This window comes from Fringilla coelebs, assembly GCF_963513975.1.
Source record: "Fringilla coelebs genome assembly, chromosome: 1".
NCBI lineage: Eukaryota > Metazoa > Chordata > Aves > Passeriformes > Fringillidae > Fringilla > Fringilla coelebs.
Genome location: NC_140028.1, coordinates 133,689,734 through 133,703,926, shown reverse-complemented (window position 1 = coordinate 133,703,926; position 14,193 = coordinate 133,689,734). Strand labels below are relative to the sequence as shown.

The window sequence follows — 14,193 nt, the reverse complement described above, 5'->3', positions numbered from 1 at the left end:
CTACTTTTACCTAGGGAAAATTATGCAACCCAGATGACCTCACTTCAATCAAAACTGGTAAAAGTCATCACTATTGAATGAATGGTCTTCCTGCTGGAATACATAAAAATTATAGATCTTCTTAAAATTGCTATTCATGGTCACCAAATATGATGAATTACACCACCATTTAATTGTGTTCATCTATACAATGCTTGATGAAGTTAGCAATGTGGTACAATAAATGAGGGGATAGATTGCAAATTAAAGTACCTGCACCGTCAGCCTTGCCTCTGTGTCTGGGCAGCTCATAGAACAGATCCTCCTACAAGTTGTGCTAAGGCACATGGAGGACAGGGAAGTGACTTGAGACAGCCAGTATGACTTCAACAAGGGCAAGTCCTGCCTGACCAACCCTGTGGCCCTCTATCATGAAGTGACTGCATCAGTGAAGGGGTATGGCTCCCACATCTGGACTTCTGTAAAGCCTTTGACATGGTCCCCACAACATCCTGCTCTTCAAATTGGAGAGAGATGGATTTAATGGAGGGACTTTTAGGTGGATAAAGAATTGATTGCATGGTCACATCCAGAGGGTGATGGTCAACAGCTCAGAGTCCTGATGAACATCAGTGAGAAGTGATGCCCCTCAGGGGCTCATATTTGGACCAGTGTCATTTAATATCTTCATTAATGTGATCGAGTGCACCCTCAACAAGTTTGCAGCGGCGCACCAAGTTGAATGGTGCAGCTGACACACCTGGAGGACAGGATGCCATCCAGAGGGACCTGGACAAGCTTGAGAAGTGGCCCATGGGAATCTCATGAGGTTCAACAAGACCAAGTGCAAGGTGCTGCACCTGGGCTGGGGTAGCCCCCAGTATCCACACAGGCTGGGGATGAAGGGATTGAGAGCAGCCCTGCCCAGAAGGAGCTGGGGGTGCTGCTGGGTGAGAGGCTGGACAGGACCCAGCCACGTGCACTCACAGCCCAGAGAGCCAAACGTGTCCTGGGCTGCACCAAGGGCAGTGTGGGAAGCAGGGCAGGGAGGGGATTCTGCCCCTCTAATCAGCTCTTGTGAGAGCCCAGAGTATTGTGTCAGGCTCTGGAGTCCCCAGCACCTATTGGAGTGAGTGTAGAAGAGGTCACTAAGATGATCAGAGGGATGCAGCGCCTGTCCTATGAGGAAAGGCTGAGAGAAGTGGGTTTATTCAGCCTCAAAATAAGAAGGCTCCAGAATGACCTAATTGCAGCCTTCAGTACCCGAAGACAGCCTACAAGAAAGATGGAGAGGGACTACTTACAAGGTCATGTACTGACAGGACAAGTGGAATGGATTCAAACTTATAAAAAATGGGTTCAGATTGGATATTGGGAAGAAATCTGTTACTCTGCGGGTGCTGAGGCACTGGAACGTTACCCAGGAAAGATGTGGGTGCCCCATCCCTGGAAGTGTTCAAGGCCAGGCTGGATGGAGCTTTGACCAACCTGGTCAAAAGAAAGGTGTCCTTGCTGATGGGGATTAGAATTAAATAATCTTTAGGGTCCCTTGATGTTTGTTACTAAAAGTTATTCTAATGCTTAGAATACTGAAACAAAGGCTATGCTCTTTAATAGATGGATGTGTGGAAAAGGTGAATTAAATTCTTCTTCATATGACCATTAAAGAATAGAAAGTCTCATTTTATATTTCATCATTAAAAGTAAATTAACTCTAAAGGCCAGAGTGAAATATCTTTTTGGAAGCAATGTAAATGGGATATATAGTTACCTGAAAAGGTAATTTCTCAGCCACACTTTGTATGGGTATATTCACTTTTTTCCAGTTCATCTCAGGCAATCCTGAAATGTCATGTAATTTTTCCAAACTTCCATTTGTCCTCTTAAAGACAGAAAGCTGGGAATCCTGAGATAACCAGTACCAAAATCTTACCTGTTGAAAGATTTTTTAATGAAAAGCTTTCAAAAAATATATAATCAATCTGCAATAAATTCAGTACCAAGTAATATATGTACATCATAACAAAGGAAGACATGATGGGTTTAAGCACAGACTTGGCATGAAAGATGGGGATGTTTGAAATCATAGCATGCTGAAGAGCAGTACCACGTCTAAAGACAAAACTATATTTAAAACTAAAGCTCATTTTTAGAATTTACTTTTAACTTGTATGTATCAACAGATGCAGACTGAAGGATATGACTTCCCTTAACTTCTTTATCATAGTAAGTAGAGATTTCTCAAAGATTATTTTTCTTTACAAATGCTGAATTTATGACAGTTTCATGGGCATGTTAATCTCAGAAGAGCAATCACCAAGATTCTTGCATGAAGGGAACTTTATGATCTTTTATTTCCAAAATCAACATAAATTAATACAATCTGAAGACAGATTTTTAAAATAATCTATTCATCTCCTGAAACAAGCAGATTGACCAATATATGGGAGGAAAACCCAAAGACTGTATGTGGGTGACACTGCTTGTGAGGCAGAAAAATAAGAAAACAGTGAGAATCACAGTTCACTCTCCTGCAATACAGAGTAATTTAATATATTTAATTTATTTTTTGTACTGATACATTTAACTTTTTTAATAATACACAGGCAAAAATTCAACTGAAAACTGAGGGGAAGAAATAAGATTTTCAAAGACTAATTTTTTTCTTTCCCCCTGAGTCCCTCCTGCTTCTCTACACAGACAAAGATTAAAATTTCTTCAACTGCAGTATCCTTACTTCCTTGTAAAAGCCTTGATATTGATACTTGTCTCTTCATGAAAGTAAAACAAGTGCTTGATCAGTCATGCAGAAATATTCCTGTTAAAACACACTGCTACTTTTTAATATCATATGGCTTCAGGTCTGGTAGCCTCAGTCTCTCAACATTTAATTTTACCACCACTCATGAAAATCATGTCCTATATAAAATAATCTTGATCCTTATTAATAAATTGAAATACTTTCATGTAACTCATTCCCCCAGCAAAAAAAGCTTAAGAAGTAGAAAGCAGCAGGTGTACAAACACTTTTCAAAGTGAGGTGTTTGAAGAATTACACTCTAAACAATTTAGATGGCTTTCGTCTTTCAAACAGCTTTTCAAACAAATTTATGTTTTCATTAAGTAAGAAATAATGTTACCTTCCTTCTTTATGTCTACATGTCCTACTATACAATGACTATTGTGTCCATTAAAGAGCCATAAACACAGAGCTGGGATTAGAAATTTGCTTCTACAAGTGCAAAACCTTGAGCTAAATGAAGATGTTTCTTAGCTTGAATCTACAAAAAGACCCAGCTACAAGAAACTGCAGAAAGTTGTTACTTCTAAGCTTCAATTAACCAGAAAGGAGCAATACAAATCTGTTACCCTTCAACTCAAATATTTTTTTTTCATCAACTGCAGCTAAAGAACTTGTAAAGCTAGTAATAAACATAGATCTCTTTGTGTAGATCCTTTTATCCTCTCAGTGGGATATCCAACAGAGGGCATCATCTCTCATTAACAGGCAGAGAACACAACACATCCTAGTGAGCAGCCCCTACTCGTTGCTCTTTCCCAGAATAAAAGTCTGCATGGATAATGTGGCAGAAAGCCAAACTTCCAGTCCTCAAAAACACTCTCCTGACAGACACGTACCGTTAGGTAAGAACTTGCTCTAGCTTTTTTTGGATCTAAGAATTTTAAATTCATTCAATGCATGCATACCTATAACTCGTTTCTTTTCTGACTTTGAAGTACAGAAAAATATGTGCATCCCCACTGCATCTGTGTTTATTTTGAATGCAGACCAAACTGTGCAATAGATCTTACTAGAATAATTCATTGATTCGCGTATCAGTGGTGCCCCGTTTGCCTTAAGGGTTTCTAAGATAAATTAATCTGAATCTGAAAGGTGCTTATCTCCTCAGCATCAAAGTCAACAAAAGTGAGATGGAGCTGTCTAAACAAATGTGCTGTGAGTACAAAGGCTGTTGGGCGTCCCAGGAGTAGTGCACACCCAGGGCTTCCGTGGGATGGTTCAGGACTTCTGAGTTCCCCGCAGCAGCATTCTGCTTGAGTTTATCCTGCATCTATTTTATTTCTGACCTTTTACAACATTAAGAAGTCATGTGAAGATTAAGAACTGCAAGACTGCCTTAAGGGATTGCAAGGAACTGTTCTTGAATTGTTTCACAGGCTTCTACTCCTCAGCTCCAAGTGGCAGCTATTCAGCTGAGATCTGGTAACTCACTGATGTGTGTACTCCAAGTGAGCTGCAGTTTTCAAGTAAAACAGATTTAGCTAAGCTAGCACTTGTTTCTGGTCCCTTTGATGAGATAAAACCTAAGAAGACTAGATCCTGCTGGAAAAAAAGTTCTGCAACTTGTTGGGACTTCTAAGTGCATCTTCTTTTTTTCTGCCTTTTAAAATTTTTTTTTTAAAGTTTTCTTAAATGGAATTAACAGTTTCTGTTCTACACTGAGTCTTAAAAGTTAAGCAAACAGTCTAAATTTCATTTTGTTTCTTTAAAGCCTCTTTTTTTTACAAAATAAAATAAAATTATTTTGGCAGACTTTCTCTGTCTTTTCCTTTTCTTCTCTCTGACTTTTTAAATAAGAAGGGATTATACAGTATCAGAAGAAAACCACATCATAACTACACAACTTAACTTCTCAGTATGGCATGAGCATTGATAAGTTACAGAATAGAAAATAAAAAAGCCTCATGAAAGAAGAAAAAAAAAAGAAAAAAAAGTTATAAAACTGAGCAGTGCCTATTAATTTTATTCAGTGGCCAAAAGGACAAATAAAAATACAGCTGTAATGTAGTGAATAGTTGCTGTTCATATTTAATATATTTCTTCAATTTTTTTTTTCAGAATACAGAATTTTGTTGAAAAATAAAACTGTCTAGTTATAAAACTGCATTTTCATCTTTCATCTAATATTTTTCTGGTTTTGTCCTTCCTGATTAATTTTTTTCCTAGTACCTTTCTAGTTTTTCAGCTCAACCACTATCCTGGCTGGTTGCTTTTGCATTCGTCTGCAGTGCCACAAGACATCTGACGAAAATCCACATTTCAAAGTACTGCACTGATCAGCTTAAAAACCTCCTCAAACCATGATTTAAAATTCAGTGCATGTCTGGAGTATGGTAGCTCATTCTCTCTGGTCACACCAGCGCAACTGATGTGTATAGTGCTTCAAACCATAGGTGTCCTATTATGGAGCCCTGGTTATGTGACTTTCCTGTCTGCAGACAACAGAGTGGCTATTTGATAGAGCCCTGTTATCATTGTCCAGATACCTTTGCCAAAGTACACAAAAACCTGGAGCATGTCCTGAAATCTGAGCCACCTGCTGGGTGCTTTGAGAGAGAATAGTAATAATCAGATAAAAAAATTTGGCAGCAAAAGTGTAAAAACTGCCTTCTTCTCTGTCCTCCTAAAGCATTAGTCATTAACTCCTTCCACTGGTATTGAAACAGAGCCCTCAGCAGCAACACTTAGAGCATGAAGAATACCTGACCTGCATCAGCTGAGAGAGGTCACAAAACCACAGTTTTTATCAGTTCATATCAAACTGTTACCTGGCAGCAGGAGAGCCGAGGGGCAAGTTTGACAAGGAAAGGGCTTCCCAGGTGAGACATGGTCATCTTTGTGTTCCTCTGATGTGATCCACTGAAGTAAATGAATGCTCCTATAAACAAATTTTATTTTAAAGTATGAGAAATATGTCATGCTCCAATGGCAAATGGTACTCCAGAGAGGTAACTATTTGCTTCATGAGACACATAAAGCTTATTCATAGATCAAAGCAATCTAAACTGCTTTGCCATCAGTTCAGTCTCTGTGGAAAATGAGGAGGGTATTGTAACAGCCTGTGACAAGCAATGTCTGTGTGGGTAAAAACAAAACAGAATTGCTAAATGCTCCCAGCTCTTCCTTCTTGTAAAATTGTCATGACTGATTCCAAAGACAAGGAGAGGGGGAGAAGGAAATAAGACTTTATGGGCAGGTATTGCTAAGACTACCCTGTCATGGTGCCCGCGAGCGCATAAACCCAAGGAAGTGACTACAGAGCCCCTCAAAGGCGGTTCAGGTGCTGCTTCTCTGAGAGCATTACTGTGCAGATTCACTGGATGTATTTTTTATCTGCTTTTCTTCAAGCAAAAGCTTTAAGATCTCCAGCCTTTAAACACTACAGCTATTACCCATCGCCTTCCCACACCGCCCATCCGCTCTCTGCACGGACTGGGGAGAGCAGAGAAGCTGCAACACAGAGCACCCTGGAGATCAAGAAACAGAGACCTCAGCCAAGATCCCTAAAGGACACATTTTAATTGGCTTAAATATTGTTTCAAACAGAATTTAAACCAGAAATTATTTCCTTTAGGGTACAGTATTCACTCTCAGCACAGCCCAGCCACTTTTAAGCATGCTAACAATGTTGCAGACCACAGGAGCCAATGGAATAAGCTCTATTTTCTCATGGGGTCCACAGACTTGACATTGTTGTCTGTGCTAGTGGGGATGAAAGCTTAATTAAAGATCTAATCTGAACTCTGGCAAATGCACTGCATTTGGATTTGAACTACAGCAGATGTGCTTCAGACAAAGGTAGGGAAGGATAAACATTTTCAAGGGGCCCTAAAGCAGCATATTTTGAATGCCGTCAGTGCTGCCTTTGCTGAATACTGAGACTTTTCATGAAAGTCTATGCAAAACAACACTAAAGGCTCAGTCTTTTTTGAGCATTTATATTACACATATTGCCTTACATCTTGGAAAATCAGCTATTGTGCTGCTGCAGTCATACTCCTCAGCCACTTATTTCCCATGGATCTGTAATGAAGCCGAGGGTTAGGTCCAGCCCCACATGAATAATGGCATTGCTTTAGCAAGGTTGGCACAAAGAGGGGACCATTCCAGCTCCCTGTGCAAACAGGAATGCTGCATTCCACAGCATGAGGGAAGCTCCCCTCATTGGAATGCAAGGGTACTTCAAAGGACCCTCTTTAATTTGCAGCTGAGCATCTACTGTAGCCTTGTTAAGATCTTCATTAATCAAAATTTGCTACTGCCCTCCCCAGGAGAGAGGAGAGATGACCACTCCATGGTACTAAAAGGAGCAGTTGCAACCTGAAGGATGGTGATTAAATGTTGGCAAAAGCTTGCTCAGATTCTGGAATCCTAATTCTGAAGTCATAGCTGTAGCAGGCACAATGATAGATTGGTACAAAATCACCTCAGAAATACCTTTTCAGATAATTAATACAGAGAACGCAACATTACTGAGCTTGAGAGGTGGGGCATAGTAACCTCCAAATCTGCTTGAGGCTTCAGCCTGCAGCAACACCGAAACAAGCTTGTAAAAATTCAGGTGTCAAAGCAACTGAAGTGAAGCAGCACATGGCTCCACATGGGTGATGTTCATGTGATGCTAAGGCTGCCAGCAGCCTTCCTTCTGACCACAGTATCCCTCAGATCTCATCAGCACCCAGAGCAGAGAAAGACCCAGGCAGATCAGGGCACCCTTCTGGAGCTCTGAGAGTTGGAAACCTGTATCACAGCAGTGTTTACATAAAGTACAGTAATGCTGACCAAGTCCCACTCTACAGAGAAAATAAAATGAAATATCAAACAGCTGCTGAGAAAAGTGAGTAGCAACTTTGGTGCACTTCATCACATGAGGACCATTGGATAAAATATGACTGTTAGTTTAGAATCATTCTGTAGCAGGCACACACATACTTTACCCACTACTGTTTGCTCAGGTGAATTTTAAACCTCAAGATCCTATACCTGAGGAGGAATACTTAAATGTCACATTTCTTTAACATGAACATGGAAGAGAAGTGTAGAGGTCTGGCTGCAGATAATATACATAATTAATTAAATCTAAGCTAAAGGGGCTCTGGACTGTAACACAGATTTTAATCTTATCTCCACTGGAAGCAGTGCAATAGATACATTTTAATAAAATTAAAGTCACAGAGTACTTGTCAATATTATTTGACAATGAAAAACATGCTTGATAGTTTTATTTTTATGGAGTGTGCTACAATAACATTTTTACTCTGGAAAAATATTTTTAACAGTCCTCTTCTGGAATAAAATGGTTTTCCAGCTGAATGTATTGTATGGCAAATATAGGCTGAAGGAAGGGCAACTCTTTAAAGGAAATTATACTCACTCTATTTTTCCCAGACAATATGGATTAATTTAACTGCACTGTACAAAAAGCTGTTTGTCCAAATAATGCTTCCAAGGATGGCCCTATGTGAATATTGGGTAAACAATGGTTATGATATGCACAAAGTCATCTGTCAGTTCAAATGTCAGTATCTCAAAAAACTGCATTAAGTCTCATACCTCACAGATTGTGCCAGGCAAAAATAAGGGTTACAAAGACAGAGTAACTAGATCACAGCTAAAAAATAATATCTACAATGGACTGGCTTTCTGTAACACATTACATGTGTTATTTACATACTGTGTGACACCATTTTAAACCAGTTTTTATTATCAGTCTGTGACCATTTACAAGTAGGAATTTTCATGACAGAAGGAGAAAAATAATAAGAAGTCTCACCATGCCCCATGTTATTTGTATGACCTCTGCCAGGGAGTTCTCTGTCATGGGGAGCCTGTTCTTTCATTATGTTCCAGTCAGCATCACCTTTGCTCAGTGGCTTCCATCCACAAAGGTCAGTCTCAAAATCACACAAGGTGTAATTAGCTGTGGTAAGAACAACAACAACAGAGGATCAATAACTTGAACTTGATGCAACAGCTTAATGCCACAACTCTGACTGTTTTGTACCTAGATGGACTTAGGGTATTGAAGAAGCAAAAATATGTTTCAGGTTATTCAGAGGGATAATTAGTTCTGGAATAGAGGTAACAGGTTGGGCAGGCCCTTCCTTTCTTAAAAAGCTCAGAACCATGAAACAAACTACCTGTAAGAGAATAAACATAGTAAAGACCTGTACATAGGTTGCTGAGATGTTATGAAAATAATATTAAATATTTTTTAAAGAAGAATTGCACCTGTAATTTAGTTATGAACATGTGAGAAAAATAAAATGCATTAAGGGCTTAAAATATATGGAAAGCAAAGATGAATTAAGCTTTCATTTAATTTATTTTTGAAAATGAGATTTAAATTTATCAATTATTCAGATCGCCTAGGAATTTTTATTGCAAAGTGAAAGACGACTTTCTCAGTTGGTATGGATTAGACCAATTTAAATTGTATAAAAATTTCACACACTCCTACATTGATTGAGTACAAATAATTATTTTGATAAGAATGTTTTATACCCAGAGTTTTCTTTCCTGGTCCAGAACAGCTTCCCAAGACACTACACTTAACTCCTGGCATCACTTATTGCAATTGCAGCCATTATTTTAGAACTGTGTTTGTCACTTTCTGCTCCCTCAGCACATTTATCTGATCATATCAGCCTCAGACATGATCATACATATTACTCCAAATTTCAGATTGTACAAAACCAAAATGAAATGCATCTTTCTTTAAGCACCATTGTAGCAAATCTAGATAGTAAAAGTTTCCCAGGAATATAGAGGTTATTTGAGGACTTAAATCTTAAAGTAGAAAATAAACCACAAATATCAGCATCTCTTATGTGGCTTCACCATATACATTAAAATTTGATGGTGCATAGTTTTCTGTTTAGTGCAGCACATATAGTTTAAAATTAAACTTCTTTGATTAAATTTTCATGCTTTTTACCAGGTATCTTTATAATTAGACTTAAATTGCTAGTACACTAAGGTTGAATATGCAAATTGATATCCAAGACTAAGCTGTTTTGGTAATTAATACTATATTTAGGCATTTTTCTTTCCTTAGCTAAGCAGTGTTGAGAGAACCAACTTGATACAAAAAGACAAATATTCTTTGCTTAAATATCTCTGTCTCCTGGCCTCCCTAAACCCTACAAAAGGTCTTCTGCATAAACAGCTGACTGCAGTGTCTGCACAGTAATATCCAAAAAGACATCCAGCAATGACCCTGTAGGCACCAAATAAAACAAGTTACAATAATGGTTTAAATATGAAACTAAAATCAAGATAGTACTAACAACTATTATTTTACAGCCCTAAAAGTTATTTAGCATGGAAACATTTTTTAAATTATAATTTTCTTTTAACTGGAGGCATTTGTGACCTCAAGAAGATTTGTTATGCTCATAAAAACAGCAACTTTTTTTGTGATCAGGGCCCATCATTGCCCTGGCTGTTCAACAGGAAGAGAGATGTGGTGAAATCAGCATTTCTTACACAGGTAGCCTGTAGTGCAATTACTTCTAACCCTAGAGATATAGAAAGAAATGTATAAACATCCCTTTTTAGGCTTAATATAAAAGCAGTGGGGAAAAAAAAAGACACCACACACACGGCAAAACACGATCCCAAATGAAATTGGTTCTGTCCAGTCATTTTTTCAAACTTTTTTCAAGTCTGAACATAATTATAAAGGTAGGAAAAACATTCATGGTGCACTTTGGGGTGATTTTTGGTTGATGTTCATGGTTGGGTTTGGTTTTTGTTGATGATGGTGGTTGGTTTGGGTTTCTTTTCTTTTGGATGGTGGAGAGGAAATAGAATATGGTAATGCTCACCACACTTTAGATGGTAAATGGTCTTTTTATTCCACCTTTCACTTGAAATTTAAAGCTCTAAACAAGCACCCAGTTATGCAGAAACACTGACCAGGGTCAATTACCAAACCCAAGTTTTCCCACTATGCAGTATCTGGAAGTGATACTTCAATTTAAAAGCATAAATATATTGTAGAACAGCTAACCTTCAACTGTGAGTGAAATGCACTTGCCCAAATTAACAGTCAAACTTAAACTTTATCCCTACTTAATTCTAAAAACTTAAGGGTGCTTGTAAATATTTAATCAAGCTTGAAAGAAAAGTTCTGTGCTTTGGCTAAAACCCAAATCCAAGTAAGAGATTTTTTCAGTGTGTTTTCTCATTCCTCAAGCATTAATAAACCTTAAGAAATGTGCTTTTTCTATCAAACAGTCAGCATTTTTATCTCAACCTTCAAGGGATTATAGATAATCTTTCACCATCCATAGTAAGAAAATAAGTGACTGCACAGCCTATAGTTTTTGAGTAGTCATGCTGCAGTTAAGTTTGACATAAAACTCTGTTCTGACATATTATGTCCCTTCCTACGAGAACTCTCAGCACCAGAGTTTATGTTTTATATTTCACTAGGAAGGTTTCAATGGATTCAAATTGCAGAGAGGTTTTTGACATTTTGAATGGAAAATGAGTCAGTTCTTTATTTTAGTCAGTTCTTTATCTTTATAATTCAGCAAAACAGAAATGAAAATAGAAAGGAAACAACGACTTGCTTTCATGTTAACATTAAGTCAAATTTGATTTTTTTTTTTTTAATTCACATGAATTTATCAGTGTGGCTTTATTAGTAAAGGAGTAAATTATTACACCATTTCTATGAAATCCAATCATGTGGCCAGGAAAAAAAAAACTTGTTCTCCAAAAACCTTTTGAGTTTCAAGAATACTAAAGCCATAAAGTACACTGAAAAGGTTTTTCAGTTAATACAAGCCATTTTCAATATATTAAAAAGAAAAAAAAAAACCCAACAAAAACAAAACAACAACAGGAAAACCTCCAAAAACCCCAGAAAACAAAGCACATATTTCAAGAGTACTAGGAGGTGAAATGGGAATGGTTTTTTCTTTGACAAGCTTACTCTATCTATCCCATCTCCTCATGATGCTCCCAGGGTAAAAACAAAGCATTTCTGTTAACTAGACTGGGTTACCAGCCGGGTCATATTGCTTCAGCTTTGCTAGCCTGCAAGTGCATGAAGGTTTTCAATCTTGCTCTGAGAGCTCAACTAAATGAACAGAAATGGGGACACTCAGCTGGTCTCTCCATCAGGTTGGTGCTTCCCTGAACAACAGTATAGGATGAGGAGGTCTACTCCCCTCATTCAGTATGGCAGCACCTAAGTGTCTTTGGAATTTGAGGTAATAACTATCATTATGAACAGAAACCAAAGAACCTCTTTGCCATTAATATTCTGTCATTTCTGGCTAACATTTAACATCATTTTGTGAAAGTGAAGGGTTACACAAATACCTTCTTTCTGAGTGCCTGTGTACTTTCCCAAACAGTTTGTGATTCATTTTATTTACCTGGAATTTTTTTAAGGATTCATACAGAAATATCCCAGATGGCCACCGATCATCCAGCCTGAACTTCCTCATGTCATAAGTCATTAGACAGATGATTCATAACTCTCATAGGTGAGGTGGCCTCACATCCTTCTGAAATGACTCAGTTCCCTGGCTTAGGGATAAGAGAGCTTCAGAGAATCTCATTTCCACCCTGGCTCTGCAGAGGCCAGGTGTGCTTGGAGCTGCTCTGGTATAACACAAAGGGCTGCACAGTGCTGGTCAGCAGTGAAGTCTGTGAAAATAGCGTGGGTGTAGCTTCTTGTTCTCCACATGCACATACAAGATCAATGAACAGAGACTGACAAATTCAGTGTCACAGGAAATGCACTAATGTTTATTAAAACTAATGTTTCAGACTAAAAAGTGCTCTTTCCACTTCATCGTTGAATGGTAATAAAAATATTTGTGTCTCTGCTCACCTGCTGTGGTAGGTTGCAAGGATTTGCAATTGTAAATTGTTGTACTGTAAATGAAATGCAGTAAGAGCTACATGCCTTTAAAATTATACAGATTTCCTTCATTCTACATATTCCATATTCATAAATTATACAAATCCTACGAAAAGCTGAGAATATTTACGGCAATTCTAGTGGTGTTAAATCAAAAGCAGAAGTGATAAAAATGGCTGTTTTAAGAAAGCTTCTAATTAAGCTAAATGGAAGTGATCCTCTTTCAGAAATACCTGTAGGATGACCCCACCCCATAATAATTTTGAATTTACATGGATGCTGATGAGCAGATAATTTCCAGAAACACTACTGCATCAAAGTGTGATTTTACTTGAAAATAGCAAGTGCTTCCTAGACTTGTTTCCAAGCTGCTAGGACTGCTAGCAACTGATTAATTTGTATTTATGGGTTATAAGTGTTGTGAAGGTTATGTATAAATCAGGTAAAATAATGATAAGTTTAGTGTTTGAAATATTAGTTGTTTGACACAGTGTTTAGTACAAAACTTGCTTTATATTGTGTGGGAAATATAGAAAAGGCATCAGCATGAGAGGGATCTTTATCGTCTTTTAAATTATCCAAGTCCTGCTTCTCACTTTCTGTTCAAATATATTAACTAGGTTTTCATAATTTGTTATCATTCTCTGAAATAAAAAATTTAGAAGTGATCACAAATAAGAGGTGTCAGAAAAGACTTAATGAAAATGTGGAATTTAATAGTAAAATCTGTACTTTCATAACTTGTCACTCCATTAGATTCATAGATTTTAACAACTCAAATAAGGTAGTTACTTATATGCATGTTTCCTAGACAATTTCCTAATTTTTGAGACTTTTAAGTCTCCTAGTCTTAAATATATATTTATATAAATGAGCAGAGATTAAACAGAAAGATTTGGAAGCGTTGCAAAACATTTATGTGTTTGTTCTTGTAATAAATTATGTTATTAAAACACTACTCATGTCAAATCAACATGACCAAAAAGAAACATTAAATTCCTTATTATAATGAAACAAAGAAATTCTTAAAGGAGGGGAATCCTTCACATTAAGTACCAGCTGTCTGCAATTGTTTTTGCTCAATAGGAGATCTGTCAGCTCTTTCAGTACCTGAGAACACTTCAACAAAGGAAACTAGTGAGGATGTGTCCAAGGATAGATGCTAAAAGACCTAATACAGGCTAAAACAGGTACCACTGTACCACATAGGAAATTTTACTGAAAATCAATATGAATAAATATAGTGAACTCTAAACATCATGGAGGAAAATATCAAGATCTTGTGGAAAATTGATATAATGGGAATAAAAGAACAAAGGATAAAAATAAATAAGAATTTTTTCTTTACACCTTTTTTTCTCAATATTGTGGAAAGTGTCTGAAGGATGAATCTTCTAAGCTGACCAAACTGGTGAGTAGCTATATTCCATTAGAGCCATCTTTCCTGAAAAGGAGTGTGGGAAGCATGCAAGACAGTATTATCCATTAAACTGGGCCACTTTAACAATAGTTATTGCTATTTTAAAGA

The 14,193-nt window shown here is 37.4% G+C and overlaps 1 protein-coding gene across 1 annotated transcript in view; it reads right to left on the bottom strand.

Annotated features, from left to right (window-relative positions):
- Positions 1 to 14,193, bottom strand: part of MALRD1 (MAM and LDL receptor class A domain containing 1) — a gene marked incomplete at both ends in the record, with an annotated part of 238,466 nt that overhangs the window by 189,067 nt on the left and 35,206 nt on the right. The window contains 3 exons of the mRNA XM_084210137.1: positions 1,751 to 1,912; positions 5,551 to 5,660; positions 8,556 to 8,702. Coding sequence (XP_084066263.1) covers positions 1,751 to 1,912; positions 5,551 to 5,660; positions 8,556 to 8,702 — 419 coding nt within the window. The remainder of the gene's footprint in view (positions 1 to 1,750; positions 1,913 to 5,550; positions 5,661 to 8,555; positions 8,703 to 14,193) is intronic.